The 20,766-nt window shown below is 40.2% G+C and overlaps 1 protein-coding gene across 5 annotated transcripts in view; it reads right to left on the bottom strand.

Annotated features, from left to right (window-relative positions):
• LOC143132456 (uncharacterized) overlaps positions 1-20,766 on the bottom strand; it is a 69,442-nt gene that overhangs the window by 39,332 nt on the left and 9,344 nt on the right. The window contains exons 2-9 of one of the 5 annotated variants that reach the window (XM_076292002.1): positions 16,415-16,576; positions 12,240-12,353; positions 11,863-11,976; positions 11,635-11,748; positions 9,840-9,953; positions 9,460-9,573; positions 6,904-7,017; positions 6,524-6,637 (exon numbers count right to left, since the gene is read on the bottom strand). In XM_076292002.1, coding sequence (XP_076148117.1) covers positions 6,524-6,637; positions 6,904-7,017; positions 9,460-9,573; positions 9,840-9,953; positions 11,635-11,748; positions 11,863-11,976; positions 12,240-12,353; positions 16,415-16,530 — 914 coding nt within the window. In that variant the 5' untranslated portion in view covers positions 16,531-16,576. The remainder of the gene's footprint in view (positions 1-6,523; positions 6,638-6,903; positions 7,018-9,459; positions 9,574-9,839; positions 9,954-11,634; positions 11,749-11,862; positions 11,977-12,239; positions 12,354-16,414; positions 16,577-20,766) is intronic. The other 4 variants (XM_076292006.1, XM_076292007.1, XM_076292005.1 and 1 more) reach the window with 4 other exon arrangements.

Raw genomic sequence — 20,766 nt, 5'->3', positions numbered from 1 at the left:
ATTAGGCTTATTAATTGCTTGTCTTTTTGCTCGTCTGCTGAATCGTTGGCAGTTAGGCAGATCGCTATAGACTACGCCCCATTTTCTCAGCATGATCCATAGCTCCTGTGCCTATGTTCAAAGTGTGGGGTTGATGGGCTTCAGCTGCCTTTGAGCTACCTCCATCCAGAAGCTTAAGCTATCTTGATCCTCACATTTAAAAAATAAATAAATAAATAAATAAATGTTTTGCACTCCTGGAGGTTGGCTGGAGGTTTGCCTGTATGGTAGTTTTGGGGGTTTGTCTTGCTGCTCCCCCTGCCTTACACTTTCCAAACTTGCACATGGAAGGGCAGGGGGCCTCCCAGAACAGCTATGTATTGCCATGTAGCCATATTGCTTGCCAAATGAATACCTCCATGGCTGGAGGTTGCCTGGTATGGATATTCAGGGGCGTTCTGCTGCTCTCCCCTTATCCCTAAAAGCATGATCTTGGAAGTCCTGTGGCGGACTTAAACAAATATAACTATCTGGACAAAGTGGTCCTGACTGAATAATAATAACTTGGACGTATATAGCGCCTTTCATGGTACCCAAGGTAGCTTAACAAATGGGGGGGGGGGGGTCAAGGGGTCAAAGGACTTAGTGAAAAGAAATGTTTTGAAGTGCATTTTGAACATGGGCAGGGATGGGGCAGAGCGGACATGGAGTAGTAGACTGTGCCAGAGTGTGGGAGCAATGGCAGAGAAAGCCCTGCCTCGAATGCAGGCTTGCCCAAAAAAAAGGCCTGTGGTTTGCGCAGCCTACAGTAAGGTCTTAGTGAGTTAGGAGTCCTCTAGACTTCTTTTAAGCTGTCTCAGAGGTGGAAAGTTGCGTTCGTTGGGGGCAGGGCCGGATTAACAATTCATAGACCCTTGGGAACAATTGTCTGATGGCCCCCCCTGCCCCTCAGCCAACGTGAATCGGTCAGTTAATAGGCCTATATCGTGAAGATTTGTATTGCCATTTAAGGCACGAGCGCATCTGTGAGGCCAAGCCTCACCAAGTAGCCCGTTTGTTTACAACTAACATTACATTTAATTAAACTGCTTATAGGCAAGGGCGTAGGTTTGGTCTGAGCTTTCGTGGGGACACTACCCACTGACCCCCCCGCCCCCCCGAAAAAAAAGCCACTCAACTCTTTCACCAGCCACTATAGATATATAAAATGATTAAAATGTGCTACTGTCCAACTATCCATGATTAAAATGTGCTACTGTCCAAGTTGATCTAACTATATTGTGTAGCCTACATAATCTGATTTTAATATGTACAGATATGTAGGCTATATTTAACATTTAACATTTATTTTCTATTTGGTCTGTTATGAAATCATGCATTGACCCATTTAAGCACAGCTCAGTTTTAAGAAACTTAAATAAATGCATGCTTAGCATATTGTGAAAAGAAATCATGAAGGCTACATTGACAGTGACTCTTAACCGTGAGCTGCCTGTATCTCTGATTCTAATATTTACAGATATCTAGGCGATGTAAGCACAGCTCAGTTTTAAGAAATGCTTAAAGCCGAAAGACCATGTTGAATTTTGCTACAATTTATTTCAAAACCGGATTACTCTGGAGTTAACTACACGGGAATGCATTACACTTTGTGTTAGGTAAGGTCTGCTGTTTATTCTGATATATGGTTTGTCATGTGTTGCGTGAAGAGTGTGTATTCCACCGAGACGAATGGATGTGGAGATGGGCGCAGAGAATAATTATTCAATCTCTTGAAGTTATTTTTCTCGCAAACTGTTTATCACAGCAAATAGTGGCTAGCTAGCACCGTTTAAAAGCTGAGAAAAGGCTCTTTCATGTGACACGTGTGATGAGTAGCCTACTTCCCGAGGAGTTCAACAGAGAAGAATGGGTGAATTTGGACGCACTTCATATGCCGAAGTGAAGCTGAAGCGCTGCGCAATGCTGCGCAGGAGACTGTGGCTCACTGGTAGTTACATTACATTACATTTGGCTGACGCATTTTTAGCCAAAGCGACTAACAACATGGTAAACAGTTTAAGTTTTAAAGCAGGTGAGTGCTAGGATCAGCAAGACTTGTAAGTGGTGCTATGAGAGGAGATGTTCTCTAAAGAGCTGGGTCTTCAGGAGTTTTTTGAAAATGGAGAGGGATGTCCCTGCCTTTGTAGGAACTGGCAGTGTGTTCAACCAACGAGGAAAAAGAGATGAGAAAAGTTTGGATTGGCCTGAGCGTACCGGTGGTAGAGCTAGACGTCGTTCGTCTGAGGAGCGCAGCGGTCTAGAGCAGTGTTTCCCAAACTTTTTTTCTGGGGACCCACTTTTTAAAAATGATAGACCATCGCGACCCATTTCACTTCAAATCTACCCTGCAACCACCAATATTGTTTTAGGCCACAGGTTCTCCAACTTTTTCTATGCCTTCCCCAACCATACATTGCTATTGGATCTAGATAGATAGACATAGCATTATGAGCACCATCAGCATGAAAAGTTGGAAATGACTACTGAAAAGATATGTTTTACATGTAATGTGCATCCGAGAGTTTGGGGAAATACTCGCATGTTACGCAGTCTTCATTCGTCAGCATAGTAAGCCCGTCCTGTATTTCTAAAAAAAATGTTGTAGGCTACGTTGCGTTGCAGACAAATGGGTCCATAACACTGTGGACGTCAATTCCGATGTAAAAAGCAAATAACTCAAGTCGTTGTATTGTATTGTTGTATTATATTATATATATATATAATATATAATATATATTATATTGTATAGTCATTATATCAGAACAAGAGGCTTTTGCGCAATAGCCGGAAGAATGCGCCTTTACTTTGGAGTTAGCGAGGTAGAAAACGAGAGGAATAGTGTTTAAAATGTCCATTTAAATTGTAGCCTAATATAATGCACTGTTGTGCATTTTAAATCAGAAATAAGAATGTGAGGAGGTTGCTATTAACTTTAAAGATTGCATCTACAATCGAAATAATCTACATGCAAATTGAATGGCCTTATGTCCGGTCTATGGATGTCTGTTTTTGTTGACAGCACGGTCACTAGATTTTAATCGGTAAAGTTGAGGAGCTGGTATCTGTTAATGTTCGTGCAAATAGGCGGATTCGTCCCTTGTAGTTTACAACTGCGAGGTACATGGCAGGCGCCCCACAGAACGGTTTCATTTTGAGAGGTAGATATCCATGCTCTGGCACCCCCTCTGCGATGCGTTCGTCCCCCAGTTTCATGAGCTTTTATGACAAAACCGTGACTGTGGTAGTTAACAAACTACATCCTAATCGAAAACTGTTAACTTTGGTATTAAATGACAAATGGTATCAGTCCTATATCAGGCCTATAACACAACATAAATTGTGCCAACCCACAACCGTGCTGGCGACCCAAATAAAATCTCCTGCGACCCACCCGTGGGTCGCAACCCAGACTTTGGGAAACACTGGTCTAGAGGTAGCGTATGTCTGTATAAGGGCATTCAAGTAGTTATTATAGGTAACTTCAAATCAGCGCGATTTACCCTTATAGGCTACTGCACATTACACGATCTGTACGAGATGATCCACAGCACTGAAGTGAGAAATGATTTAACTCTTTGTGTAGCGCATGTGAGCACTTTTCCCCCCATTTCAACCTGAATATTGGTGGGGACATTTCAGTCGTAATTTGACATTGGTGTGGACACGTCCTTCGGCCCCCACGCAAATCTACGCAAATGCTTATAGGCTATGCCAAAATAGTTTCAACATTTTGATTATCAGTGTCGGGTGAATTAGGAAATGCCTTATGGCTAAAAGCTGCTTGGGATCCCCCCTATGGTTATTTGTATAACCATACAAAAAGTTAAAAACGGATGACATGATGCGCGTCACTGACATAATGCGCAAATAATATAGCCTAGATATTCCAATATATTCGAATACATGTGTTTATTTTAGAGGGGATATTCGAACGTCATTTTTGAGCAATTTTGACAGCCCTAGTCCACTGTAGGCTATTAACTGTAGGCTATTAACACCTTCCACCTAACCCCGGTGAGTGGGGGTCGCTATAATGCGTGTGAAATAGCACCATTGAGTAGCCTATGCGAAATAGCCTTAAAAACGTTCCGGTGTTGTGTGCCTTCTGATTTCTTCACCTACTGGTTTCCTTGCGTGTGCATGCGCTGCAGCAGTTGTCAGACATTCACAAACAAGTTGTTTTAGGCCAGGGGTCGGCAACCTTTTTTGCCTGGAGAGCCACTTTTACCAATTTTTTTTTTTTCATCTCAGAAGAGCCACATAAAGACGGTTACAAGAAAAAGTTTGGATATTTAACGTACAGTTACTTTAATTCAACAGAGGATTTTTTAATACATTTTCTACTAGTTTTAAAAGTAATGTGCAAGTAACTTGAAATGTAAAGTAGAATGACAGAAGTATAGGCCTTAGGCTTCCCATGTAGGCTAAACACCACCCCCTATTTTCCCAGTGTCCTTTGGTATGCAAAGTAACATCATAGTTCACAACACAACACTCAACTTTCATTTACATGTCATTGGAGAAATTGAACATTAGGCCTACCAGAGATTAGATTTGGTGATGGCCTTGGAGTCTGGCTGGCTCGTACGTGAGGTGAAGTTTCATGGAAGAATTGAGGCTGTCATCATTTAAGGGCAACTCCACGCAAAACTGTCATATATCCATAACGCCAACTAAATAGCCTACCATGGGATTGTGTTGGCGTTATGGATGTGACAATTTTGGACGGAATTGCCCTTAAACGTGAGCACAGGTTTGTCTTTATATTTTTCATATGTGAGAAAGATTTCACACAGGCACTGGGCCACGGCCAATCAGAGGGGAGGTCCCGCCCTTCACTATCTGTGATTTGTTTAAACCACGATATTGGCCAAATATGTGTCTGTTATTGAACCAAAGGTAGAGTTTCAATGCGGACACTTTTTCCTCTCTCGAATAGCTGGTCACACCGGTGCGACCTCCGATTTTTTTTAGTCGCACTTTTGAAAAATTAGGTCTTCTACGGCTGCAAACGGGATTCACTCGCCGTTAACCAAATATTTCTTTATTAGGGCAGGGCAGGCATATTTCTGACTATTAAATTATTTCTAAACCAGTCTGCTAAAGTCTGTAGTGAAGTCTGTGTAGGGTTTTCCAGCTCCATTTCTTTTTACGAGACACCCGGCTCACTTGAGAACTCTGCCGGTTGTTGCAGCGTCGTTGCAGCGTCACTGGAAAAATACAAATTAAAGTCGCGTGATCCCGCGCGCGGACCGCAAGGGAAGCTGGCCAAGTCGAAGCACTGCCCACTGTACGTCTCATATTAAATTGAACATTCACCTACTCTTTATTTACTTCATTTGCTCACTCAAATGTGACATTAAGAAATCGCTGCTCTCTCGCTTAGAAGGAATTGAATATTCGACTTGGAAAATGCAATGCAATATGCGGAGTGACAACTAGCTGCAAAACGCCTGAGGGGGATGTCCTGAGATATCGCCACTTGTGTTGACTCATAAAATGCCTCTCGTCCAATCAAAAATTATTAAATACTTTGCCCGTACCTAACTGTTGTGTAATAAGGCAATATGGCACTCGTGATCATGGTGTTGATAACAGATATTGCCATGGCTGTGATTAGCTACTGCACTTGGCATCTGGCCTCGTACCTATGGCCGGACCTCAGCCATAGTGATAGTTGTTGCTACTCTCGCCACTCTCACTGGTGCCATGTTGCTTATGCTTAATTATGTCTACTATCTCGGAAAAATAATATGTGGCATCTCATTTTAACACTAAATTCATTAAAAATATACAAAATAAATCCAGTAAAAAAGTACAACTTCATCATTGTCACTACAAAATAGTAAGTTTTATCAAAATAACACTTCCTTTGGAAATTGTACAACTACTTTGTAACTTTGCTGTACAAATTACTAGCAATTTATGTGCAGTTCTCAGGTGTTGATTGACATTTAGGGCCATAACTGATCTATAGATTGAAATGTCTGTAGTGCTCATTGTTAAGTGTAGTGTTCAAAACACGATAATCAAGATAATGATTTAATGTATGTGCAACATTACACGGGTAAAGTATCTGTTGAAGTTCATTTGAAAAAGGAGTTGAGAAATGCACTGAAATGGCACTTAAATTTACTTAAATACACTTAAATGTATCTTTTTAGCGAAAGAGGCTGGTAGCTCTTGGTTGTAAAGCGTAGATTTTATCCACGTATCGGGTGATCTTGGAAAAAGGGATCAGTTCATGAAAAAGAAAGCAATCCAGGCACTCCAGGAAAGGTGACGGAGGAAGGTATATTTAAAAAGCCTTTATTTGTTACTGGCTAATCCATAGGAAAAAACCCCAACATGTTTCGACCACACTTGGTCTTCATCAGGGCATGGGAACACTTAAATGTACTTACTATAACAATAATAGTAAAATACAACGTATCAAAACTCAGAGGGCCTTGGTCAGATTTTTTGCAGGCTACCATAATCACAGTAAACCAGAGTCACTTACTTTGCTTTAGAGCAGACTTTCTCTTCACTGAAACGTATTGGATTTTTCATTGAAGCTTCACTCTTCATAGACACACAGCTGGGTACTGGAGATGCTGCTCTCTGCATCTCAACTCTGGGGGATTTAAATCAAAAGAAGAAGGAAAGGCTGATCAACTGATTGGATAAATGGATTAACATATTACACAGGGAAGGTATCTGTTGAAGTTCATTTGAAAAAGGAGTTGAGAAATGCACTTAAATGGCACTTAAATGTACTTAAATACACTTAAATGTACTTCAATCATAACAATAATAATAAAATACAACGTATCAAAACTCAGAGGCCTTGGTCAGATTTTTTGCAGGCTACCTCGATCACAGTAAACCAGAGTTACTTACTTTGGTTTACAGAAGACTTTCTCTTCATTGAAACGTATTGGATTTTTCATTGAAGCTTCACTCTTTACAGACATACAGCTGGGCACTGGAGATGCTGCTCTCTGTGTCTCAACTCTGGGGGATTTAAATTAAAAGACGAATGATTGACTGACTGACTGACAGATTGGATAAATAGATGAATAAATTAATAAATTAATGAATAAAGATAATTGTTGTTCATTTGTTTTGTTTCCCTTTCCAATTTGTCGCTTACTTTGGGTTAAAGGGGCTTTGCTCTCCACTGAAACATGGTGCAGTTAAGTTAATGTGATGTTAAGAAATCACTGCTCTCTCGCTTACTGTACGTACACACCGCCACCGACTTCAGCTTCCATAGAAGCTCTGGTCGCCCTGTCAAGGACGCTTGTCAAAAAAGTACAGGGAAGCTTGGGGCGCTTTGGCCGCTCTGACGTGACAGCATTTTACGTTCCATCATGTTCTATCTTAATACTTCCGTCTATTCGATTGGTTGCTGGTCGATGGAAGCTGAACCGCATCATAGCTCATTACCATAAAGTTGACTGACTTTCAACTTTATGCTTGACGCTCAAGTCGCTCAAGACACCCAAAACGCGACGCCGACGGATTTGATGCTTCTGGCAGCTGAGAGAAGCTGGCTTCCATTGAAAATGAATGACTTCCTGACTCTTTGGAAGCTCATGTCGCCGGCGGTGTGTACGTACAGTTAGAAGGAATGGAATGTTCGACTTGGATAATTAAACAATAAGCCCAGAGAGGCCGTAGATTACGCTGATTCTACAACAGCTAAGGGGTGTTGTTAGGCACAACGCGCTAGCAGAGTGCCTAAAACCCCCCTTAGCTGTTGTAGAATCAGCGTACTGTAACCTACGGACTCGAGTGGCTTATTGCTTTTCTAAAACTGTTGCTATAAATACCTGCCAAAGTTTAATAAAGTAAAGGCAAGGCAACGAGAAATGTAACGATTTATTCATAGATAATCATTTTTCCGCCAAGAAATATATTTCCTCTATCTAAATGGTTGCCAAGCAACATCGAAACGCAGCTACTTTAACTTTTGTATCAAGTTACGGTAGCACAGTAATATAGAACGGAATGCGGTCAAGGTGTATGTTTGTGCTGGATTTTACAACGGCATCGAACGCAATTCAGCCAATCATAATCAAGGACCGGAACTATCAGTTTTAGAATGCAATGCAATATGTGGAGTGACAACTAGCTGCAAAACGCCCGAGTGGGGATGTCCTGAGATATCGCCACTTGTGATGACTCATAAAATGCCTCTCGTCCAATCAAAAATTAATAAATACTTTGCCCATACCTAACTGTTGTGTAATAAGGCAATATGGCACTCGTGATCATGGTGTGGTAGTGTAGTGGTTAAGGAGATGGGCTAGCGTAGCCTGGTAAACCAGACCCTGGAATCTTTCAGATTAAGGGTCTGGCCACGAGTAATGAAAATGGCCCAATTCGAGGGGCGGCACCAAGCATACATTTGAAACTCTCACTGCACGCAGTTGGATAACGCTACGACCAATCACAACAATTCACGGTGTGACGTATCCAGTTCTTGCAAAGGAACAATTTGAGGGCGATTTTCTGCTCCTCTTTTAGTTGAAAAGCCAAATCTAAATCCTTTATTGGAGCGGCCAAAACCGTTTCAAACAACTGGTGTTCATCGATAGCTATCTTGCAATGTTTTCTAGATGATTCCGGACGTCGCAGCACCGTCGTCATCAGTGCAGCTCGCCTTTGTCCCGCCTACACCGATTTGATTGGTCCCTCTCGCTCGAGAGGTAGAAGAAATTTGGATCATTGCTCGTGGCCAGAGTATCTTGCGGGCACAATTCAAATTGTGCTCTCGCGAGAACTCTGGATTTCCAGGGTAGGGCTAGCGTGCAGTAGCCTGAAAGTTGTCGGTTCAATTCCCGGCTTCCGTCGTTGTGCCCTTGAGCAAGGCACTTAACCCCAAGTTGCTCCGGGGACAATGTGATCCCTTGTAATATAGCTGACATATGTAAGTCACTTTGGTCAAGAAGTGTCTGCTAAATGTAATGTAATGTAATGTAATGTAATGTGTTGATAACAGATATTGCCATGGCTGTGATTAGCTACTGCACTTGGCATCTGGCCTCGTGCCTATGGCCGGACCTCAGCCATAGTGATAGTTGTTGCTACTCTCGCCACTCTCACTGGTGCCATGTTGCTTATGCTTAATTATGTCTACTATCTCGGAAAAATAATATGTGCCATCTCATTTTAACAATAAATTCATTAAAAATATACAAAATAAATCCAGTAAAAAAGTACAACTTCATCAGTCACTACAAAATAGTAAGTTTTATCAAAATAAAATTTCCTTTGGAAATTGTACAACTACTTTGTAACTTTGCTGTACAAATTACTAGCAATTTATGTGCAGTTCTCAGGTGTTGATTGACATTTAGGGCCGTAACTGATCTATAGATATCAAAACTCAGAGGCCTTGGTCAGATTTTTTGCAGGCTACCTTAATCACAGTAAACCAGAGTCATTTACTTTGCTTTAGAGCAGACTTTCTCTTCTCTGAAACGTATTGGATTTTTCATTGAAGCTTCACTCTTCATAGACATACAGCTGGGTACTGGAGATGCTGCTCTCTGTGTCTCAACTCTGGGGGATTTAAATCAAAAGAAGAAGGAAAGGCTGATCAACTGATTGGATAAATGGATTAACATATTACACAGGGAAGGTATCTGTTGAAGTTCATTTGAAAAAGGAGTTGAGAAATGCACTTAAATGGCACTTAAATGTACTTAAATACACTTAAATGTACTTCAATCATAACAATAATAATAAAATACAACGTATCAAAACTCAGAGGCCTTGGTCAGATTTTTTGCAGGCTACCTCGATCACAGTAAACCAGAGTTACTTACTTTGGTTTACAGAAGACTTTCTCTTCATTGAAACGTATTGGATTTTTCATTGAAGCTTCACTCTTTACAGACATACAGCTGGGCACTGGAGATGCTGCTCTCTGTGTCTCAACTCTGGGGGATTTAAATTAAAAGACGAATGATTGACTGACTGACTGACAGATTGGATAAATAGATGAATAAATTAATAAATTAATGAATAAAGATAATTGTTGTTCATTTGTTTTGTTTCCCTTTCCAATTTGTCGCTTACTTTGCGTTAAAGGGGCTTTGCTCTCCTCTGAAACATGGTAGAGTTAATGTGACGTTAAGAAATCGCTGCTCTCTCGCTTAGAAGGAATGGAATGTTCGACTTGGATAATTAAGCAATAAGCCCAGAGAGGCCGTAGGTTACGCTGATTCTACAACAGCTAAGGAGTGTTGTTAGGCACAACGCGCTAGCAGAGTGCCTAAAACCCCCCTTAGCTGTTGTAGAATCAGCGTACTGTAACCTACGGACTCGAGTGGCTTATTGCTTTTCTAAAACTGTTGCTATAAATACCTGCCAAAGTTTAATAAAGTATAGGCAAGGCAACGAGAAATGTAACGATTTATTCATAGATAATCATTCTTCCGCCAAGAAATATATTTCCTCTATCTGAATGGTTGCCAAGCAACATCGAAACGCAGCTACTTTAACTTTTGTATCAAGTTATGGTAGCGCAGTAATATAGAACGGAATGCGGTCAAGGTGTATGTTTGTGCTGGATTTTACAACGGCATCGAACGCAATTCAGCCAATCATAATCAAGGACCGGAACTATCAGTTTTAGAATGCAGTGGGGATGTCTTGAGATATCGCCACTTGTAATGACTCATAAAATGCCTCTCGTCCAATCAAAAAGGATTACAGGAACCATATGTAAGATGGTGGCCAAAACTGGTACTGCAATCACTTTCACATTACTGTAGAGCGGTGTATCCTCTCCTCCCCCTCCCCCCTGACTCGGGGTTGCCAACCCGGATGCCGAAACACTACTGACTTCGTGATTAGTAGATAGGTAGAGGGTGGCGCATCAGGCCAAAACACAACATGACATGACAAAACACAACAACAGTTGAGGGCTGCAAATTCACTTTTTAAATGACAATATCCTGGCCGGACTACTGTTGTCAGTGATATAAGTATTTGAAATAAACATGATTTCTTAATGTCTAGTGACTTATCAGGGCCATTTTATGATTAATTGAAATACAGTTCTTACATACGGTTCCTTTAAATACTTTGCCCGTTCCTAACTGTTGTGTAATAAGGCAATATGGCACTCGTGATCATGGTGTTGATAACAGATATTGCCATGGCTGTGATTAGCTACTGCACTTGGCATCTGGCCTCGTGCCTATGGCCGGACCTCAGCCATAGTGATAGTTGTTGCTACTCTCGCCACTCTCACTGGTGCCATGTTGCTTATGCTTAATTATGTCTACTATCTCGGAAAAATAATATGTGCCATCTCATTTTAACACTAAATTCATTCATTATTCAATTCATTAAAAATATACAAAATAAATCTAATAAAAAGGTACAACTTCATCATTGTCACTACAAAATAGTAAGTTTTATCAAATAAAACTTCCTTTGGAAATTGTACAACTACTTTGTAACTTTGCTGTACAAATTACTAGCAATTTATGTGCAGTTCTCAGGTGTTGATTGACATTTAGGGCCGTAACTGATCTATAGATATCAAAACTCAGAGGCCTTGGTCAGATTTTTTGCAGGCTACATTAATCACAGCAAACCAGAGTCACTTACTTTGCTTTAGAGCAGACTTTCTCTTCACTGAAACGTATTGGATTTTTCATTGAAGCTTCACTCTTCATAGACATACAGCTGGGTACTGGAGATGCTGCTCTCTGTGTCTCAACTCTGGGGGATTTAATTAAAAGAAGGACAGGCTGATCAACTGATTGGATAAATGCATAAATGCATGAATGAATAAAAAATAATTGTTTTGTTTTTCCTTTACAATTTGTCACTTACTTTGGGTTACAAGGGACTTCCTCTCTACTGAAATATTCTGGAAGTAACATTGAAGTGTCACTCTTCATAGACACACAGCTGGGTACTGGAGATGCTGCTCTCTGCATCTCAACTCTGGGGGATTTAAATCAAAAGAAGAAGGAAAGGCTGATCAACTGATTGGATAAATGGATTAACATATTACACAGGGAAAGTATCTGTTGAAGTTCATTTGAAAAAGGAGTTGAGAAATGCACTTAAATGGCACTTAAATGTACTTAAATACACTTAAATGTACTTCAATCATAACATAAATAAAATACAACGTATCAAAACTCAGAGGCCTTGGTCAGATTTTTTGCAGGCTACCTCGATCACAGTAAACCAGAGTTACTTACTTTGGTTTACAGAAGACTTTCTCTTCATTGAAACGTATTGGATTTTTCATTGAAGCTTCACTCTTTACAGACATACAGCTGGGCACTGGAGATGCTGCTCTCTGTGTCTCAACTCTGGGGGATTTAAATTAAAAGACGAATGATTGACTGACTGACTGACAGATTGGATAAATAGATGAATAAATTAATAAATTAATGAATAAAGATAATTGTTGTTCATTTGTTTTGTTTCCCTTTCCAATTTGTCGCTTACTTTGCGTTAAAGGGGCTTTGCTCTCCTCTGAAACATGGTAGAGTTAATGTGACGTTAAGAAATCGCTGCTCTCTCGCTTAGAAGGAATGGAATGTTCGACTTGGATAATTAAGCAATAAGCCCAGAGAGGCCGTAGGTTACGCTGATTCTACAACAGCTAAGGGGTGTTGTTAGGCACAACGCGCTAGCAGAGTGCCTAAAACCCCCCTTAGCTGTTGTAGAATCAGCGTACTGTAACCTACGGACTCGAGTGGCTTATTGCTTTTCTAAAACTGTTGCTATAAATACCTGCCAAAGTTTAATAAAGTATAGGCAAGGCAACGAGAAATGTAACGATTTATTCATAGATAATCATTCTTCCGCCAAGAAATATATTTCCTCTATCTGAATGGTTGCCAAACAACATCAAAACGCAGCTACTTTAACTTTTGTATCAAGTTATAGTAGCGCAGTAATATAGAACGGAATGCGGTCAAGGTGTATGTTTGTGCTGGATTTTACAACGGCATCGAACGCAATTCAGCCAATCATAATCAAGGACCGGAACTATCAGTTTTAGAATGCAGTGGGGATGTCTTGAGATATCGCCACTTGTAATGACTCATAAAATGCCTCTCGTCCAATCAAAAAGGATTACAGGAACCATATGTAAGATGGTGGCCAAAACTGGTACTGCAATCACTTTCACATTACTGTAGAGCGGTGTATCCTCTCCTCCCCCTCCCCCCTGACTCGGGGTTGCCAACCCGGATGCCGAAACACTACTGACTTCGTGATTAGTAGATAGGTAGAGGGTGGCGCATCAGGCCAAAACACAACATGACATGACAAAACACAACATCAGTTGAGGGCTGCAAATTCACTTTTTAAATGACAATATCCTGGCCGGACTACTGTTGTCAGTGATATAAGTATTTGAAATAAACATGATTTCTTAATGTCTAGTGACTTATCAGGGCCATTTTATGATTAATTGAAATACAGTTCTTACATACGGTTCCTTTAAATACTTTGCACGTGATCATGGTGTTGATAACAGATATTGCCATGGCTGTGATTATCTACTGCACTTGGCATCTGGCCTCGTGCCTATGGCCGGACCTCAGCCATAGTGATAGTTGTTGCTACTCTCGCCACTCTCACTGGTGCCATGTTGCTTATGCTTAATTATGTCTACTATCTCGGAAAAATAATATGTGGCATCTCATTTTAACAATAAATTCATTCATTATTCAATTCATTAAAAATATACAAAATAAATCTAGTAAAAAGGTACAACTTCATCAGTCACTACAAAATAGTAAGTTTTATCAAATAAAACTTCCTTTGGAAATTGTACAACTACTTTGTAACTTTGCTGTACAAATTACTAGCAATTTTATGTGCAGATTCTCCTCAGGTGTTGATTGACATTTAGGGCCATAACTGATCTATAGATTGAAATGTCTGTAGTGCTCATTGTTAAGTGTAGTGTTCAAACACTCTGAAGGGAAACACTGATGACAGAGTGGGCCCAGAACTCAAGATAATGATTTAATTTATGTGCAACATTACACGGGTAAAGTATCTGTTGAAGTTCATTTGAAAAAGGAGTTGAGAGATGCACTTAAATGGCACTTACATTTTTTTAAATACACTTAAATGTGTCTTTTCAGCGAAAGAGGCTCATAGCTCTTGGTTGTAATGACTTCACAAAACGGAAGGTAAAAGGTCCGCATTCATCAATACACCCATAGCTCGTTAATAAATATGTAGGGCTATAAGGGACCGTTTCCACCGGAGGAAAATAGGGGAGGGTCATGTCTTTTTATTCTTTGTTGAGGGGAGGGTCACCTAACTTTTTTTTGTCTAGGAGGGGGGGCTCACCCATCTTTTGTATTAATGAAAACAGCAAAAAATCAAAGTGGCTTGTTTGATTGTTGATTTCTGTCGCCAGATAACGTTCCCTTTCGTTCCATATCTCTGTCAACATTGAACAATGAAAATAAGGGAGATTTCACGGGTTTCTCACGCAAAATACGGAAAATGTCAACATTCGTCCCCATTAACGTTGGAAGGGTTGGAGCAACAAAGTAGCCTACTTTATTCACGCCTAACAGCCTATATCCATTCGGTCAACTTTATCCAGCCCTAAAAAAGCTAAATTTAACTTTGGTTTACTTGTAGTTTACCGTGTAGCCTAACTTTAAACAGTGTGCATGCTTAACATAGGCTAAAGCATACTTGTGCTTCATCCACACATCCAGCTCCTAACGTTTTGACAAGCATTTCTACCAATTGACCTTGTTCCTGCCCATCTCTAGCTTTGCTGTCTCCATCCTTTCTGTTTTTGTTGTTTGCAAAAAAAAAATATAGTATTTATTGGTAACCAGCAACAAGTGCAATTTGTTCATCGCTGACATTCTCTCCTGCCAACAAAAATGTGTTACGTTCCAAGTAGCAGTGCGTAATTCTGCTTCATAAAGTTGAACAAATACATTTGGTCATAAATAGCCAGTTTATGGTCTACAGTGTAGAGTTGGTAAGTTATGGTAGGCCAACTTGGAGTGAATATACAGGGGGAATTCTTTGTCTACTCGTGGCTGAGTAGCCTGGCAGGTGCGCACGTAGACATAGCCTACGGCCGAACACTGCAAGGGCCAAATCGTGCTCTCACGACAACCACGTCGTTAACTTAAATAGGCCTACTGTAGGTTAACATCACTCTGAGTTCACATTCAAGCAAGCAAAACGATGATTTGAATACATCTGTTTCTCTGGAAGGGCAAGGGGTAACAACAGGACAACACAGAGACAGGCCAGAATGCAGGACTAATGTTATGAGAGTATTACAGTAATATGGAATATTCTACAGGAAAATATTAAAACGGCAAGACAGCGGGGAAAAGTTAAAATGATAAAAATGGCCCAAACCCGGAAAAAGTTGGCATGTTAGGTATTTTTCGGTCCCTGTGATTATTTGTGAAATTGTGCAAACAGCCTTTTCAAGTCATTTGAGAAGGAAGGAGTGTAGCAAGCTCCCAAATTGACGCTCGTCTGAGAAATTGAGTTTTGGATAATGTTCAGCTTCGGCAGCTTTACAATGACTGAGGAAGCCTAGAGACGAGTCCATAGCAACAAGTTCATGTGTTGAATTTGTTATTACCCAGTGTGCTTTGTTGAATGGTCTCAATGTTTTATTGTTTTATTTCATGTGAATACTTACTAGAGGAGTAACTTATTTCAAGTAGGCTAATGCAGTTGCAGGAAGTGTGCATTTAGTTTCCATGCTTATTGTGTTTCCACAACAATGTTAGTGAGTAAATCTACTGAAATGGCCACCATCTTGGTGAAGTGTGATGTGTAAGATCAGAAAGCAGAGGGTGAGTTTAGAACGAGTCGATGTGTTTTCACAGCGCTTTACAGCGTGGGTGGAAGGTATCGACAATTGGCCGGGGAGGGTCATGTCTTTTTTGAAAAGACTGCAGAAGGGTCGTTGAAAATTTTCTTGCAGGCAGGGGAGGGTCATGCAACTTTTGATTGAAGCACTCAAAATCCCTCCGGTGACCCAGTTTATAAATAACGAACGGTCCCTAACTGATCTATAGGACAAACCTCAGCACTGATTTGAATGTGGCAAATCTCTGTGAAGAGATTCAAATGTTGGTACTCATAGTTAAGTGCATAGACTCAAACAATATTTAAATAGTTAAAAAATATTTAACAAGAAGGTCAAGCCACTAATGTATGTAGAAATGTTTGTGTAGTCAATCAATCATTTTTTTATTAAACTTTTCCCAGGGCAGCCGTGGATTAAGCCACTCTTAGACTAAAAAAGTACTTCAATTAAGAACTCCAGTGAAAAAGCTTTAAGTCCAGGACTAGACTTCATCCATGTCTGGAAAACTAGCCCATATGGTCTAAGTTCTACGTTCTCCTGTACCTGACACCTTCAAGTAGGCAATTCTTTTTTGAACTAGTTGTTGCCATATCACAGTCCTCAGGATGCTGCCTTTTGGAGGCAGGGGCTCCCTGCCCTCCATCTCCACAGTGACTCATTTCTTAAGTGCCGTATCCCTCCTCACCGTCACCGCAAAGTATTCTCCTGTTGACACACAAAAATAACCCAACATTTTTTAACAGAGCAAGAGATGGTTTAATGAAATAATGAAAAAAAATGATAGGCTTCCAACCACACACTGCATACAAGTATCTTAGACAGAATCTCTGACCATGTAGTATCATACAAGAATGTGATATCATATGCTGGAAAGAGAGAGAGACGCTCTTATGTTTCATTCTTTCCAAACACAATCCTATTCCATCTATTTTAAAGGTTAAATTACAATTTTTTGTGAAACTAGAATCAGTTTTATTATTGTAGGCCTTTGTGAAGCCCATCAAATACATACTGTTCAAACTTCATATTTTACAGTGGACTAGGGAAGGGCTGCCCAACACAACAACAATTATGAATGAAAGTAACAAGATGAAGGAAAAGATCTTAAGTCTTAAAAAGTCAATACAGTTCAAGTACGCTGATGGGTTTCTTTGTGGTCATTTGTGTGCAGACTTCGTAACTGTTAAAACACAGAGATACAGCTGTTCATTTCCTCCCTCTAAGTGGAGACTTGTAGGCTTGTTGAGTGAACTTGGCAGTGTTCTCAGAACAAGATCCAAACAATCTTTGGATCATATCCAAATCTCAGAAACAAAGAACAGTACCGCCTCAAATCTAGGTGGAAGTTCATCTCTGGTCATTTCATGATCTGCAGTGTTTCCGCTAGATTTTTTTTAACAGTGGCGGCACCCCACACCCCCCCGGAAGAAAAAAAAAGGTTACAAGGCTAGTATTAATGAAAAAACTGGGGGGTGTCACTCCCGGGATATTTTTTTTATTCAAAAACACCACTTTAAGCTATTGTCTCTTTGATCCGGATCAATAAGTAAAGCACCCACTTACTTCATTTAGCGAATTCCCGATTGATGCACGTTACTGATGCTGTTTACTAGTTAGCCTACAAACTCGGGTGCTGCGTGTCGGGAGTTCTCTGCCTCCGCCTCGTTCGTTAATTGTGAATAACGGGACACATCGGCGGACATAGTACAGACAAGTCCTAAATTATGCGATAGCGAACGTCAAAAAGTCTAATTGCTCCTTTTTGAAACGGACTGTCAGAAAAGACAACATGCTCCCAGGGCCAGCCGTAATTTAATCCGACCTGAACTAAATCGCGTCCTGAGCTTTAGGCTCTCAAAAGTGTAGCTTGTAGCCTACACATGGACACAAATTGCATACTTAAATAGCCTAAGAACTATTTTAAAACTGTTTTGTTAAACTATTCAACCGTAACACTTGCCATCACACATGCACCTCTTCCTCTCCCTCTCTCGTGCACTCACACACATGATGGCAAAGCATCCTCTTTGTGACAGGTCCCTTAACAAGCACATAGCCCATTGTGTAGGCCTAGTCTATGAAAATAATTGCTATCACTATCACAGCTCTTGGATTAACATGATACACAGGATTTACACTTGCAAGTGATGCAAGTTGATAGACAATTGTTTATCAAAAGAAGAAAGAAAAGTTTGCATAATTAAATGCTTTTGAATTAATTTTTTGCAGCATATCGCCTTTACTACCTACCCCCCTTTTTGACAACTGACATATCGGTTTTACATATCGGTTATCGGCCTCCTGTTTTGGTAATAATTGATATCGGTATCGGCCCTGAAAAAACCATATCGGTCGATCCCTAAGGCCTATAATATGTGAAGTGAAACTGGACGGGCCATCATAACCTCTGACTAGTTTTAGGCTACTTTATTGTTAAATTGCAATGTGAGCGGCAGCCAACAGGGGAGGATACGTCGGCAGGATTATTTAAAAAGCAACTGCAACTACATTGTGCGTCTGGCCTGATTCTGATACCGTAGCGGTATTAATTAAACCGTGGGGGGCCGCCATGCTAAAATAAACGTAGTGGAAACCCTGTGATCGAATATGTGAACAAGCCTCCGTGGACACTGGGCAGGGATTCAATAGCAAATCAGCAGCAGCAATATGCTGTGATCTATATGCATCTAGCCTATATGCTTTGGCATGCCATTGCTTGTAGTCTTTGAACCAGACCCCCTTATTTTTGGTACCATTCAAGGGGAGTCATTCAAGACTCTCATAGTGATTTTTGACAAGGTATACAACCCTAGATTACTAAATTACAAAATATGTGATAGCATTGCATTTGGGGTAGCTTTTTGTGTTTTATCAGCCTCTTTATGACCATTGTATGTCTACGGAAGGATATCTTAAAGGTGAATAGGCTAACATTTTTTATGCTTTTTTAATGACAGGACAGTGGAGAATGACAGGAAGTGAGTGGGAGAGAGGGTCGGGTGGGATCCGGAAAGGGGCAGGAATCGAACCCGGGTCGCCGGCGTACGGTGCAGGTGCACCAGCCAGTCGTGCCACGGCTGGGGCCAGGCTAACATTTTTAACTAATAGATATCCCCACAAACCTTCCACAGCTGATTATTTACATTAAGCCAATGTTTTTTTGCATTGCAACTTTTCTGAAATGTTATGTATAAGTATGTAAATGAGCCATCATCTGCTGAAATACTCAATCATGTTTTTTAAGTATTCATGGGTTTCATCAGGTCCCTTTCCACAGGTGTATAAAATCAAGCACCTTGATTATCAATGCAGACTGCATGGTGCTTGATTAATACACCTTCAGGTTCAAGGTTCAAAGTTCTTCTTTTTGTTTTTCATTTTGGACATATTAGTGAAATGTTATTACTGTAGGTGTTTTGAATGTGGGTATTTTGAATAGATCAAAATACTGCCAATAGCCGTTAAAACAAATCTATTATCACCATTTTCACAACTCTGAATAAGAAATCTCTACTTCAATAGTACTTATAAACACTAAAGTTTCCAGTTATACTCCTATATGAGGATTTCATAGAGGAGGCTGTTCATATACTGCTCAAACAAATTAAGGGAACACTTCAATCATACACTGGATCGGTACTCTGACACTGTTTGGTTCTGAGCACAAGTCTTTTGAGGCAAGTGTTTTATTTTGCAAGAACTGTCAGACATTCTGTGAATGTAGTTTGAGAATGGAGAAAAGGGTGGAAGGTTTCAAAAAATGTGTTTTAACAATTGTGGAAAACTGTAAGGGTTCCCTTAATTAGTTTGAACAGTGTATATGATTTGTAACCTATAGCATGGAAAGTAAAGTTCTGGAACATAATATAACATGGGTTTTGTCACTCTAATATGTCACCAAAATATAATACAAAAAGAAGAATTTTGAACCTGACTTTATCCAATGCTAAGATTTCTGTACTTGACATGTATGCAAATTATTGCAGATTTCATTAGATAATGGTTCATTTACATATTTATACAGAATATTTCAGAAAACTTCCCATACAAACAAATATTGACATTTGGGGACATCTAATAGTTAACCTTTGCACCTGTAATATTCTGCATAAGCATATAATAGACATAAACAGGGTGATAACACACAAAAGCTACTACCAATGCAATGCTATCACTAATTTCCTAACTCTAGGGTGGTACACCTTGCCAAAAATCACCATGAGTCTTATTCCCCTTTCCGATGGTAGGCCTACCGACCAACCCCTCTGGCTCAAGGACTATTGGAGATAATTTGCATAAGCTATTTATTAGCCTATGTGCCACTATAAATTATGTTAGGGATAATGTATTGTCCGCAAGTAATATCGAAAAATAAGTCCCGATAGAGTGAACAGAACCCCGATGCGCAAAACTAAAACATCTCTATGGCAAGAACGAGCATGCTCACCATTAAGGTGTTCAAGTATTAAATCAGTTTTACTAAAACTGATGATAAAAGAGACTCCCATTATAGGACCAAAATGCAATAGCAGAGCTATTGGCAATGAGTGTGGTTCCATGCAGCCAATAAACGGTTTCAAATCAGTTTATTGGGAATAAACCGAATTTGCATGTGTCTTGTAAACACCTTATTCTGATTGAAATAAAACGAAAAGGCCATATTCGGTTTACTAATAAACCGTTTGCACACCAGTATATGCCTGTTTTAAACGGAATATTGGGTCATGAAAACACTAAACGAAATATGCTCCCAGAAGGAAGAGTGTTGTAGGCCTGCACATGCTCAATTCGCACAGAATTAGCATAAAATGAACCAACTGCCTCTCACCCACTTTCCTAATCATGGCGAAACAACGCGCACTCTTTTGGAAAGACTAGGAGACAAACGTGCGTCG

Source organism: Alosa pseudoharengus, unplaced genomic scaffold (assembly GCF_046254945.1).
Source record: "Alosa pseudoharengus isolate Yale_2024_CS ecotype anadromous, Long Island Sound unplaced genomic scaffold, YU_APseudo_1.1 YU_APseudo_1.1_scf_19, whole genome shotgun sequence".
Classification (NCBI taxonomy): Eukaryota; Metazoa; Chordata; class Actinopteri; order Clupeiformes; family Clupeidae; genus Alosa; species Alosa pseudoharengus.
Note: the sequence above shows the minus strand (reverse complement) of the source record. Positions and strands in the feature narration are given on the sequence as shown.